The 12383-nt window shown below is 63.4% G+C and overlaps 1 protein-coding gene across 14 annotated transcripts in view; it reads right to left on the bottom strand.

The window, feature by feature from the left end:
• INPP5A (inositol polyphosphate-5-phosphatase A) overlaps positions 1-12383 on the bottom strand; it is a 181576-nt gene that overhangs the window by 12848 nt on the left and 156345 nt on the right. For all 14 annotated transcript variants that reach the window (XM_082407084.1, XM_082407087.1, XM_082407080.1 and 11 more), the window contains 3 exons: positions 8184-8279; positions 8017-8091; positions 2060-2133 (listed from right to left, as the gene is read on the bottom strand). In XM_082407084.1, the coding sequence (XP_082263210.1) occupies positions 2060-2133; positions 8017-8091; positions 8184-8279 (245 nt within the window). The remainder of the gene's footprint in view (positions 1-2059; positions 2134-8016; positions 8092-8183; positions 8280-12383) is intronic.

Genomic DNA, 12383 nt, shown 5'->3' with positions numbered 1-12383 from the left:
AGGACTGACAGGTCAGGTGTATTTCCTACTGTGAGCTGGACCCCCAGCTTTGGGAGCCGATGATTTAGTCTGTAAACCACGATTTTTCCCACCTCAGAAAACTTCGAATGCTACTTCCCAGTTAAAGGGAGAAAATCTGACCCCTAAAGTGATGGTCCTCCCAGGCCACCTCCCTCGGGTGGCAGCCGCCACCTCCAGGCAGAGGGGGACCTCTGCTGTGACGGGCTTGCGGGCGGGGTCCCGCGGCCCAGGACACCGCCCCTACAGTGCAGGCATGTTCCTAACGCACCTGCAAAGTCACAGGACGTCCACAGGTTCCCGGACAAGGGCGGGACCTCTCGGAGTCATTCTCCTGCCACACGAGCCCATCAAACCCCGAGGCAGGTGTGCCCCAGACTGAGCGCAGGTGACCTCGAGGTGCCCGCAGCCCCAGGTACCCTGATGAACCCCAGGCCCTCCCTGGAGTTCCTCCGGCTTGGCACCAAAGCATGCCCACCCCCACCTACCAGTGGGATCTCAGAGGCCGGGGCTACGGCCGCCTTCCGGGGGGATGGCCTGTGCTTCCTGGAGACTGCCAGCCGGGGCCTGGCTGGACCACGCAGCCTTGTCCCTCCTGACTCTGGACGTGCCAGTCTCTCCGCTGGCTAGGGGTGGGGGGCTCATCCCTTGGCCACCTGAGCACGGACCACGAGGTCCTGTGGCTGGTCCTGCCCGCATCTTCTGCGCCCTGCACCTGGGTGACCTTCAAGGCTGTGGCGTTTGGGAGAAGCCCGAGGGGCCGACGCCAGCTCAGGGCATACACGTGTCCACAGGGCTATGCCTTCGGCAGCCCCAGGCCCCCTCCCTCCTGGCCAGCTCCACAGCCCTGAGAGAGGCGCTGGACCCTGATCAAGCGGGAGGGACGCTCCGGACCCCGCACTACCCTCAGGAGGCGCGGGCTGAACAAGTCCCTCAGGACGTCTTTAGACTTTAGCTGTACCTGGGAGCACGGTTCACCGCACATCATATGTACGTTTAAAGTAGCGTCAGAGACTGAGGGCAACGTGGTGGTCAGCACCTGGACGGCATGGCTGAGGGCCGCCCTTTTGGTCCTGAGCTGCTGAGTCACGAGTTCACGGGTGTTGGAGCCGCTGCTGGGGGCCCACCAGGCACCCCAAAGGCCCAGGCCTCTGCTTCTCTGGCCCCTGAACCTCGCACCGCTGGTCTGGGCGCTGACCCTGAGCTGCGAGCGCCCGGCCGCCTTGGCCAGAGCCTGGACCTGCAGCGAGTCCCATGTCCAGTGGACGGTGGGGGGCCCTTCAAGCCTGCACACGTCTGACCACTGGAGTGTGGCCCAGGAAGCAGGGGGTGACCTTCAGAGGGAGCCTGAGAGGACCTGGCCCCCCAGCACGTTCTGGATGCCAACCGTTCCTCTGACGTGGATCTGACGCGTTTACTGCCAGGCCCGACACAGACGAGGGGGGCCAGGCGGCACCCTCGGCCCCACTTGCAGCTGCTCACCAGGTCCCGTCTACCTGAGAAAGCTTCCCTGAACCTGCCCAAGGCCCATTTTCTCCCAAGTGATAAGAATTTCTACTTGGAATCTATGAAAGGAGAGAGACGGGTAGGAGAAGCCCGTGATGGGGCATCTGTGTCTTTCCAGACGGGCCCGCGGGCCCAGCGCCCACCCGGTGTCCTGGCCACTTCGTAATCGTCTCTCTCCCCCAAGCCCGCCCCTCTGCAGCCCCGGGCTGGTCGGGAGGGAACGCACTGTTATTGCTGCAGATTTCAAGACTCTATGAACACCAGAGCAAAACCCAGCAAAAGCTTACATACCCGAGAAAGACAAACACAGACAAACCAAACCAAAACCCACCCCACGACGGTTCCAGCAAGATCCAGAACGTAGAGCTGCCTGTGTGGGCCCCTCGTAGGCGAATCTGAGAGGCCATGTTGGGAGAAAGGAGCGAACAGACCCCTGCTGTGCTCAGTGCGGGGGGGCGGGGGGAGGAGGCACAGGTGGCACGACGCACGGACAGGAGCACAGTTACCTGCTGGCCCAGCGAGCGGCGCTCCTTACCTGGGAGGGAACGAGATGTCCAGTTCGTACAGTCTGTCCTTAAAGACAGACAGCTCCTTGTCAAATTCTAAGAGCTGAAAAAAGAAACAGAAAAAAATAGTCACTTTGGGTTGCCTCCCAGGGGGCACCGAGAAGCCCTGGGGGAGGGTCTGTCTGCAGCAGGGACCTGCAACTTCTGGGAAACACGCGTTGCTCCAGCACCTGCCCTGCACATCACCCGGGCCGCGTGCAGGCCTCCCGAGGGCGGGCCCCCTGGGCGTGTGGCCGGAGAGACCCGGGGCACCCTGCAGGCCCTTCTGTGCGAAGCCTGCTCCAGACTCAGCCCCTCTGCTGCCGGCGCTGGACCCACACTGCCGGTGCTGACCGGCCACGCAGGGCCACCTCGCTCTGCTGAGACCACACGGTGCAGCCGCCGTGGGCACTGGTGTCGCCTCCGAGGTGCCCTCAGGCAGTGTCCAGCAGGGGGGACACCGTTTTCCCCAAACTAAGTCAACAGAGTAAGAGCGCTGACCTCATACAGAAAGACAAAAAACAGGAGCTGGCCCTGAGGGACTCTTCAGAGCCACACGCCCCGGGGCACCGTGCCCCCAGGAGGGAAGGGCACTGGCAGCGTCGGGCCACCACGGGCACGCACACCCCGGGGATGTGGTCATCACTCACGTCCCCTGCAGCTGTGCGGGAGCACGGCATCGTGCAGGCCCCCGAAGCCACACCCGTCCTCTCTTCTTCCGCTACCTCATCCACCACTCCCGAAGCGTGCAGTTAGCGGTGCCGTGTACGCGGTAATTACCGGGCGCCAGGCTGCTACCTGAGCCACATGCACGTGGGCCCTCCCCGCCGAGCCTGCGTGCACCAGGCCAGCCATCGGCCGGCCAGAGGGAGGCAGAGCTGACACCTCCCCCGGCAGGAGCCCTTGATGGTGTCTGTGGTCTGCGTGGGGGGATAAACCAAAGCTCCTTTTGCGTAAACGGGACCACTTCAGACACAGCTGCCTGATTTCAGTCTCACACAGGTTCCTGCAGCGTCCTGGACACCCGGAGACGGGGGCACAAAGAGCCTCGGACCCTGCCTGGGGAGGCTTGGATACCGGACCCCACAGGTGACACTTGTGAGCCCACATCTGCTGGGAAGAAGCGCCCGTGGCAAACCTCACCCAACTCAGCACCCCCTGACGGCCATGCCGGGGCCCTAGGGGTGCAGGGCCAGGAGTGGGGATGCAGGATGGGGAGGGGCATGGGGTGGAGGAAGGGGTTGGGGATGGGGGAGGGGACGCACAGGGCGGGAGCTGAGGGTGTGGGAGGGGGAGGGGCGGGGGAGGCATGGGGGGTGGCAGGGGCCCTCAGCTTCGCGGCCCCAGTGGCCCCTGCCTCTGCATCGAGGAGAAACACACCCCACTTCCAGGGAGCAGCCCAGGCCAAACAGCTTCCAGAAGGTTGCAGAGTTAGCACCTCAGGGGTGCCGGGGATGGAGGGGAAGTGTGTGTGTGTGAGAAGCATGAGCGTGGGGCCTGGACCAGTCCCGTGCTTACATGTGTTTGCACACACGTGTGTCTGGAGATGCCCTCACATCACACTCGCAGGCGCACACACCCCCCCGGAGGCCGGAGAGCACGTCTCATCCACAACACCCCAAGCATGAACTCCTGGCCTTCGCAGATCAGACAGGAAGGCAGCCGTGATGCTGCGGGGCGGCTGCAGGTGGGCGCGACCGTCAGGAGAGGCGCCGGCCTGGCGGCGAGGTCAGGCGAGGAGCAACCACGGCACCCCTGACGACCGGCCACCGACCCGATGCTGGCGGCGGCCTCCTCCCCCCAGGGGACTCGGTCCAGCACCCGGGAACCTGCAGGCGGTGAGCGGCCCGAGCCTCACCCACCGAGAGCTGCCAAGCCTTTCAATTTCTCCCAAATTTAACTCAAACTCTCGAGAGAAGAAAAGAAACATTCCGGACACAGTAATTCCGCGAGGCGCCCCGACGGGCTCACCTGCCCCGTCCTCCGCGTGACGGGCACACACGTGTCCGCAGAGCCCCACACGCACACTCTCCCTCCTGCTGCTCCGGCCCCCGGCCGCGTCCTCCCCGCTCCCCCCGCCGATCCCTCGGTCGTGGCGGCTCTGTCGCTCCCACAAGGCCCGCTGCCAACGTCCTTCCTGTGGAGACCTGGCGCTCGGGCTGCTCTCAAGTCTTCACGTTTGGCGTTCGGCTCAGGACTCGCCGAGCTCCTGAGGACCAGGCCTTCCAGCCCCGCTTGGAGCCTCCAGGCATTGCCTCCGAGCGGCCGCGAGGTCTGCGCTGCTCTGGGGTCTCAGCTCCGCCGTCCAGCTGCGTCTGTCCTGACACTTAACTCAGCTGTGGAGACTTCCACCTCAGTGACTGCTGCTAGCACTTCTCATACCTTTTCATCTGCCTGCTTTTTTCGGGGTACGGTATTTGTTTATGCTTCTGATTCTTTCACGTTTTCAATACCTTTAAATCTCATCTTATAATTTTTATCAAGTATTCAGTTATCTGATGTCTGTGGACTCTCGCTACTGTGGAGCGCTTCCTACACGCTTTGTACCCGGGGCTGTGTTCTGTTCCTGCTGCCCCACGGCCCCCAGGGCTCCACGTCCTGAGTCCACGGGAGCAATGGGGGGCTGGAGCCACGGCTGCTGCCGCAGGAGGCCAGCGTGAGGTGTTTCTGATTAGAAATGACAGTGCATTTCTGTTGAAATGGTAATCTGTACCTCTCTGAGATTTTTCACAAAGTGGTAACCAATTTCACATGTATCTTTAACATTCTTCTTGATTACAAAGTGAAAAACAGAGTAGGGCGTGTGTAGACAATGATTAAGCGGCCGGCTGATCGTACGTATCTGTCAGGCGCTGTCCCGGCTGCACACATTCCTCTGTTACTGCAGAGACGCCGCGCTGATAAAGGGAAAGAGGCCGGAAAATCGATGCGCCCTGAGCTGGAGCAGTTGCTACACACCCAGAAAACATCTCTATCCAACAGGCCAAGCGCGGTGAAAACTCACGCGCCCTGCCCTGGGACAGCCGCAGAAAATTTAATCTCTCCAAATCCTCACCAGGGCACTCCATCCTGCAGCCCTGACAGCCACACTTATAATTAATTATACAATTTCGATGGGAATATCGACTCAACAAAGCTATAAATCATAGAAAAAGTCAATAGGCATGGACACATTCAATCATGTCCCGGCCAATGATTACTACTCTTAAAATACAATAATTATTTTCAGAGCCAGCTTGAATTAAATTTCTGTCAGACGGGAACAAGACCGGTGGCTGATCAAGGATGCGATGGATTTGGGGGCCGAGGCCGGAGCAGCGCATCCATCGTGCTGTGGGCGTCTCGCATGAAGGTGAGACGTCCTCCGCGGGCTCCGAGGGCCATTCATCGTCCCCCAGGGGGGTCTGGACGCCCACCCCCAAGTGGGACTGACACGCCGAGCTGCCGGGGCAGTTACCGCTGAGCCCAGGCCCTGCACCAGGGGGACGCACGAGGCCACCCCCTTCCCCGGAGATGCCTGACCCGACAGGCGGGGCCCGCGGGCCTTCCAGAACCCACGTGGAGACCTCGTCTCTGCTTCGACTCCACTGCGTCTTCTCATCTGAGTCAGCCTCAAACCTCTCCCAGATGTTCAAACTAACTTTCCTCCACCTTAAAGGAGCACAGTTTCACATGGTAAATAAATAGAGCTAGAGCTTACGTCTAACGGTGACATCTGTAGTTTCCAGGGTGGTGACACATTCTCTAAGTGCTAACCGAGGGCAGCGGGGACTCTGGACCCACGTGTGACATCCCCGTGTCCGCCCGCCCCGCCCCGCCCCGCCCCGCACACCTGCCTCAGGACCCTGTTTCTCCCTCGCATAATGGACCTTCCTTCTCGCCAGGGTCCTGGCTCCTTCCGGAACGTTCTGGCCCCCTGGCCACCCCAGCGCCACTCTCTGTGTCCACTGTTCCCCTCCCAGGGCGTCTCCGCTTTCTGCTTGCCCTGGTAACCACACTGTCCCTGGCTTCGAGGGGCCGGCTCTGTGCTAGGGGCCCTCAAAGCCCACCCCGCCCGCCCTTCTCCAAGCTCAGAGGGTCGCACGGCTGCCCAGGGAGCAGACAGCACCCCGAGTCTCCTGGGCACCTCACCTCCACACAGACACACCGAACGCGTCGTGTCCCCAAACCTGCCCCACGTGCTCCGGGCCTGGGAAGTCACAGGACGGCAGCCAGACGCGGCCGCGCCCTACAGAGCCTCCCGTCCAGCCCAGCGGGGCCGCAGCTGAGCCGTGAGCGCCGTGTGCTGAGCCCAGGCGCTGCGGGACACAGCAGGAGCCCACCTCACCGGGACCCGAGACCCCCTGCGCAGCCGAGCCGGGACCGGGCCGCGGGGACGCGTGTCCGCAGCACGACAGGCAGGGGGAAGTGCGTGAGGAGGCTCGGGGCGTCCGCGGGGACAAAGGTGCCCCCCGTGCGGCTGGAGGAGGGGTGGGGGGTCAGCACAGGGGCCCCGGGCGTGAGCCGCGCCTCGGAGGAGAGGTCAGGGTCCCGGGCTTTACCCGACGGCGGTGGGAGGTGGCCAAGGGCCCAAAGCTGGGCCCGACTGGGTGGGCGTGTGACCGGCCCTGGGCGGGCTCCAGGCCGGGGGTGGACAGAGGGGCAGGGGTCGGGAAGGAGGCAGGGAGGGCGGCGGCCGGGGGCGGCAGCCTCAGGCGTGTGGCGAGTCCAGGCCCAGACGCCGCGGATGTGCAAGGCGAGGGAGGCCGGCGGGTGACGAGGGCTTCCGGGGAGGACAGGAACGCAGGGCGGGGACGGGCTGGCAGAGTCTGCTGGACATCTGCAGAGCCCCCGTCCGCTTAGACGTGAGCCCTCTTCTGCGCGCCTGGCACGGAGCTAGGGGCCCTCCCGCACGGAGGCACGGAGCCCCCAGCCGGGCCGGTGCGAGTGCTCGGAGGGGCCTGAGGCACACGCGAGACAGAGGCATCGTCCAGAGCTGGAAACTCAAGACCCAGCAGGTGACCAGGCCACTCAGGGGCGCCCAGAGCACAAGCGCTGAGCTGGGGGCGGAGGGGGACCAGGGAGCTGACCCATGAGGGGTGTGGTCCCGGGGGGGACGCTTCAGAGGCAGGCCCTGAAGTCCAAGCGCCATCCCTGGCCTTTGGGATAAAGACGTCCCTGAGGGGTGACGATGGTCTTGGTGGCAAGCAGGCAAGGTGGGGTGAACCGGGAACTGAAAATGGGGACAATGGTACAGACAGCCCCTTACCAGGGTGGGAAGAGCAGAAAGGCCCCCAGGAGGCGGGAGGGGGGAGGCACAGGTGCACACCTGGGCGTGCGGTGAGGCTGCCACAGGTGTCCCGACCGCCCTCAGGCGCTGATACAACACAGGCGTTGGATAAATGCGTCAAAAGCAGGCCCAACTGATGCACAAGAAGTAAAGGGCGCCGCAGGTGCAGGCCGCCCTAGGCTATCCCGCTGCAGGGACGGCGCTCACCGGGTGGTCTGAACTGCAGGCGTCCATTCACACATATCAATACTTCCCTCTGCACACACACACACGCACACACGTGCATTCGCGGCCACGGAGATGCCCCCACAAATTCGCATGGTGGTTTTCCAAAGGCAGCCCAGGCCTCTGTGGGCCAGCCCTGAACCAGGGGTTCCGCACCCAAAGCCCCTAGCCCTCTGCCTCCCACCGGGGAGGACCCCAGTGCTGAGGGCCACACTGGCCGGCACAGGCAGCGAGGCAGGTGGCCGCAGCCCAGCCGGCGGCAGGACGCCCCCCCCAGGAAGGGCCCAGTGGAGAAGTGAGGGGAGGGTGAGGGTTTGGAAGCCGACCCACAGGCTGTGACGGCACCGGGAACCATGGTCCTGGGAAAGCGGGGGCGTTGGGAGGGGCCGGGGGCCAGCGCCACCCCAGAGCAGCTGCCGGGGGACCAGCCACACGTCGGATGCCAGAACTCACCGCGGTGCCGTTGTCGTCCCGGAAAACCTCCTGGTTGAAGTAGTCAAAGAGCTTCTTCTCCAGCTGGAGCATCACCTGCCAGGGAAGGGCCATCAGAGCAGGGGGGCCCCACCCCTCCCGCCGCGGGGCCCCAGGGCGCGGCGCCCACCGCACCTGCAGGGCCTCACCTTCCGGTCGTTGTCCGACTCTCGGAAAATCAGCTTCACGACTTCGTTGGTGTCGGCGGCCCGGACGGTCTGCATCGTGGCCTTGGTGCAGAGAGTCTGGGAAAGAAATGGAAGGAGCTCAGTCCCCGGAAACATGCCAGCCCGCTGCCCGCCTCCACCCCTCCCCGACCTCGGCTCAGGGGCTCGCACCTCCCGTGGAGGGGCCCGCGGCTCCAGACACAGCGGGGCCGCACACCCGGCCGGCTGCCCCGAGGACTGGGGACCCAGGAAGCCTGCGGGGGTTCCGCAGGGAACAGTGTGAGCAGCGGTCCTCCGCAGCCACAGCGGGAGGGACGGTGAACGGGGGCAGCACGGGGGACACAGAGGCCACGGCGGGGGCCCTTTGCAGGGGCGCCCACCAGCCACGGCGGGGCAGACGGGAGGGCACAGGCGGCAGGCCGACTGCAACAGGCTGAAAACTCTATTAAATCCAGGCTCCTTTAGAAAAGCCTTCCTGTCCCAAGCTGGGTGTGGGGCGAGGAAAGGCAGCAGGACGGGGGCTACACAGGGTCGCTCCCCACAGTCAGCACGGGGCTGGAGGCTGGCGCAGGGGCCGCGAGGCCTGGCGCAGTTAGGGGCTCCGCAGGGCAGCGCTGACCACGCCAACACCGCAGAGACGAAGTATGGCTCTAAACGGGCCGGGAGACGCCCAGGTGCACAGCAAGTGCCGGCGAGGACGCGCGGAGGCCGGGGCCGCGCACGCCTCCCTTCAGGAAAGTCCATCCACGCGGAGTCCAGAGAGGGCAGAGCAGGGGCCGTGGGGGCCGGGCCGGTGGGGTGACAAGGTCACAGCTGGATTTCAGTTTGTGTGTAAGTTACACCTTGATGGGGCTGTTTTTAAAAAAGCACTAGGTGATTTTTATTTAAAAAAATAAAGACCACCGCAACTGAACTAACGTTGACTTAAAAAAAAAACCTCTTCGTCTAAGGAGCCCTCGTGAGGTCACTTCACGGCGGAGCCGCGGGGCTCAGAGGCCGCGGGGCTCAGAAGCTCAAAGCAGCCAGCGTTGGGGGGGACCCTCCCGCAACAGGCCCGAGGGCCCCGCGCAGCCCAGACGCCGATACCCCTTGGGCCGTGCGCTCCAGGACAGGCATTGACATTCAGAGCACAGACAGCTAATCAGGTCAAGCCCCCCACAGTGGCTTCTGGACTCATGTGTCACAAATCAGTCTGGCCGCCTTCAAACGGCCGGATTAGAACAAGCGCCTGGACCATCCGGCCAGCGCGGCCACCCTGCCCAGCCCCCGGTGAGGAGGTCGCCCCATCCAGATGCTAATGCGCTTAAGTGGCTTAAGCGCAGTGAATGGGGAGGGCTCGGCAGGCAGACGGCATTGTAGCCTCTCGGACGCGATTCAGGAAATTCATGGTCTTCTCCCAAAGGCATCTGCTGGAAACTTTTTAAAAAAATTGCTTTATCTCGCCACTTCAGACGGGCTCCCAAAGGATAAACATCTGGCCAGCCCAGCCCTTGGAGGGGCCTCCGCGTGCCTCGGGCCTCTCTCCCACACCCGCCAGGAGCCACCTCATTCACCCGCCTCCCGGGCCTTTCAATCCGCAGTCGTGACCACTCATGCATAAAACCCCGGGCCAGGGCCTTTCCGGCTCGCCTACTTACAGGAAGGCATTTTCCTCTTTTGAAAGGAGAAAAAAATTTCCCAAATGTTATTCTTAAAGAGCCGTCTAAGATTTATTTCACTATCAGCGGTGGCACGAAGGGCACAGGAGAGGCGGCCCAGCACTGTCTTACTGGCACCCGGAGCCCCTGGCTTTTCACTTGGAGTTTAGGGGCACGGGCTGCTGGGGTGGTGCCCGCGTGACCCGGCGCCGGTGTCAGCCCAGAAGTGCAGTGTGCAGCGTTTTCTGCGAGTCCCGCAGTTTTACAGCCACTGGATCCGCACAAACCCCTGGGGCTCAGGGCGCCGTGCAGCTGGCCCTGCTCCTCCCAGAGCTGCCTGCCCCATTGCCCCCATCCCGCCGTCACAAATGCTCCCCACCAGGGTCCAAATTCTATGCAGGCAGAGCCCCTTGGGTCCCCAGAGGCAAGCCCATGAGTGGCGCCTTACAGAACCCACTTCGCTCTCTGCCAGACTGGGGCGCGGGGGTGCGGACAGCCAGCCCCGTACCCGAGGACAGGCCCTGGGATCAGCCAGGAGCTGCTCAGGAACATTCCGAGTCTGAGAAGCCTGACCTGGGGGACACGGCGGGTTTCAGAGTCTGGGTCACGACGCGCCTTCTGGAAAGTTTGGGCGGTAAGTTTCCGTCTGTGGAGGTCAGAGGCACAGCGGTCGTTTTCTCATTGTGATTGCTAAGCTTCTAAATGGTAAATAAAAGCTGTAAGGCTCTCTTCTGTGCATCTACTTCGAGAGGTAGTAGGTATTTAAAAAAAGCATCTCAGTTTGTGTTTACTGATGGCTCGCCAGGCTTCAGACCCAGTTATTGTGATTCCAGAGACCCGGCTTCTGTCTGGACCCAGCACGCTCGGCCCAGAGGAAGGGGATCCCCCATGAGCCCCATCTGACACGCACCCCAAGTTTCCAAAGGACCCAGCGTAGGCCGGGCCGGCGGGCACCTGTGGTTGGCGTCCAGGACGTGCAGCGTATACAGGGGGGCACGCCTGGGGTTGGGTGTCGCGGTAACTAGAGAGACGGTGAGCGTGTAACAGAGTTAATGGAGCCGGGTTCCAGGTGGAGGGCCCTGGGGGGGCAAAGGCCGGGTGGCAGCGTGAGAGGTGGAGACAGGGCCTGAGGGGCGCTGGGGGCAGGGCAGGGAACGGCCGGCGGGCCGCGCGGTGTGGAGGAGAGCTGAGGGGACGCAGCCTGTCTTACAGAGCTCCTGGGCGGCCAGGACAGAAATTCGGGGCGTGCCCCGTCGTCACAGGCCTGCCCAGCGGCCCAGCAGGTTTGTTCTCTCCTCAGAGGCAAAATGGGAATCAGAACACACTTCCATTCTACTTTTTTTCTCCACCTGAGAAAACATAGGGAGCGATGAAAGTATTGGAAGCATATTTTGAATGAACACGAATAGCTGGTCTTGCTTCTGTCTGCAAAGCCCGGTGTGGGCTGGGGACCGCGTCTGGGTTTCTCTCCACCAGAGTCGGGAGTCCCGACAGGTGAGCGTGCAGGGGTCTCTGAGGGACCCCGAAGAAGCCCACCGGCCCACAGCCCGAGTGTGGGCCCTGCCCTGCGGGTTCTAGACCCCGCAGAGGGCGCAGGCGTGGGGAGGGGTCAGCAGACGCTGGGGCTCGCCCCCCAGGGTGCTCCCTGCCGGCCTGGGACGCGGCGCCGTCCCCTCGTGCCCCGCAGGACGCTCGGGCCTGCAGACAGGTTCTGGGCTCAGGGGGACGCCTCCTGCCCCAGCGACACCTCGTTCCCGAGTTATCCTGGTGGCGGTTTACGAGTCTGACACAGACTGGGTGTTGGTGGAGGCACGGACTCCCTTCCTGCAGCCGGTGCCCCACGTTCGCAGCGACGGGCCTCACGCCCTGGCCTCTGGGAGGCTCCGAGGAGCACCTGGGTCCCCGGGACGGCTGGGCACAGCCAGGTGACCAGGAGTCCAAGCTGCGGAGCCCGGGGGGCGGCGGGGGACGTGCGTGCAGATTCGGCCCCGCGGCCTCCTGACCTCTGCTGCTCTGGTTCCCCACACACCCCTGCGCCCGGGGAAGGGGCCTCGTCAGGGCCTGAGCCCAGAAGGGGCGAGCGGGGTCGCTGTCCGGCGCCCGTCACTCGTGGGGCTGCACAGAGGGTGGGGCAGGTTTAATCCTGATGTCGGGCAGCGAGGGAAACCAGTCTGGCCGGACGCCTGAGGCTGTTTCAGGTGCAGGCAGTGACCGACCCCGTGCATCTCTCCCCCGAGCCCTCTCTGCCTTCTTCCCCTCCACGTGGGGAGCAAGGAGGTTTAAACAAAATCAAAATGAACCACCAAGCCAGTCCGGCACCCAGATTTAGACGCTACCAGCAGATACTGGAAATATTCCAGTTCATTCTGAGCAAGAGGGCTGCACTCCTCTTTTTGTTCAAACACAGACCCCCTGAAGGACGTAACGCGTAGCCCCCATATCTGCCTGGGCCCCCAGGAGAGGCTCACACCACGGAACGGGCCCCCAGAAACAGGGACCAGCGGGACCAAGGGCGTCCAGCCCCCTGGAGGTCCAGCATTCTCTC

The sequence above is a fragment of the Balaenoptera borealis genome, assembly GCF_965194805.1.
Source record: "Balaenoptera borealis genome assembly, chromosome: 10".
Lineage (NCBI taxonomy): Eukaryota > Metazoa > Chordata > Mammalia > Artiodactyla > Balaenopteridae > Balaenoptera > Balaenoptera borealis.
Note: the sequence above shows the minus strand (reverse complement) of the source record. Positions and strands in the feature narration are given on the sequence as shown.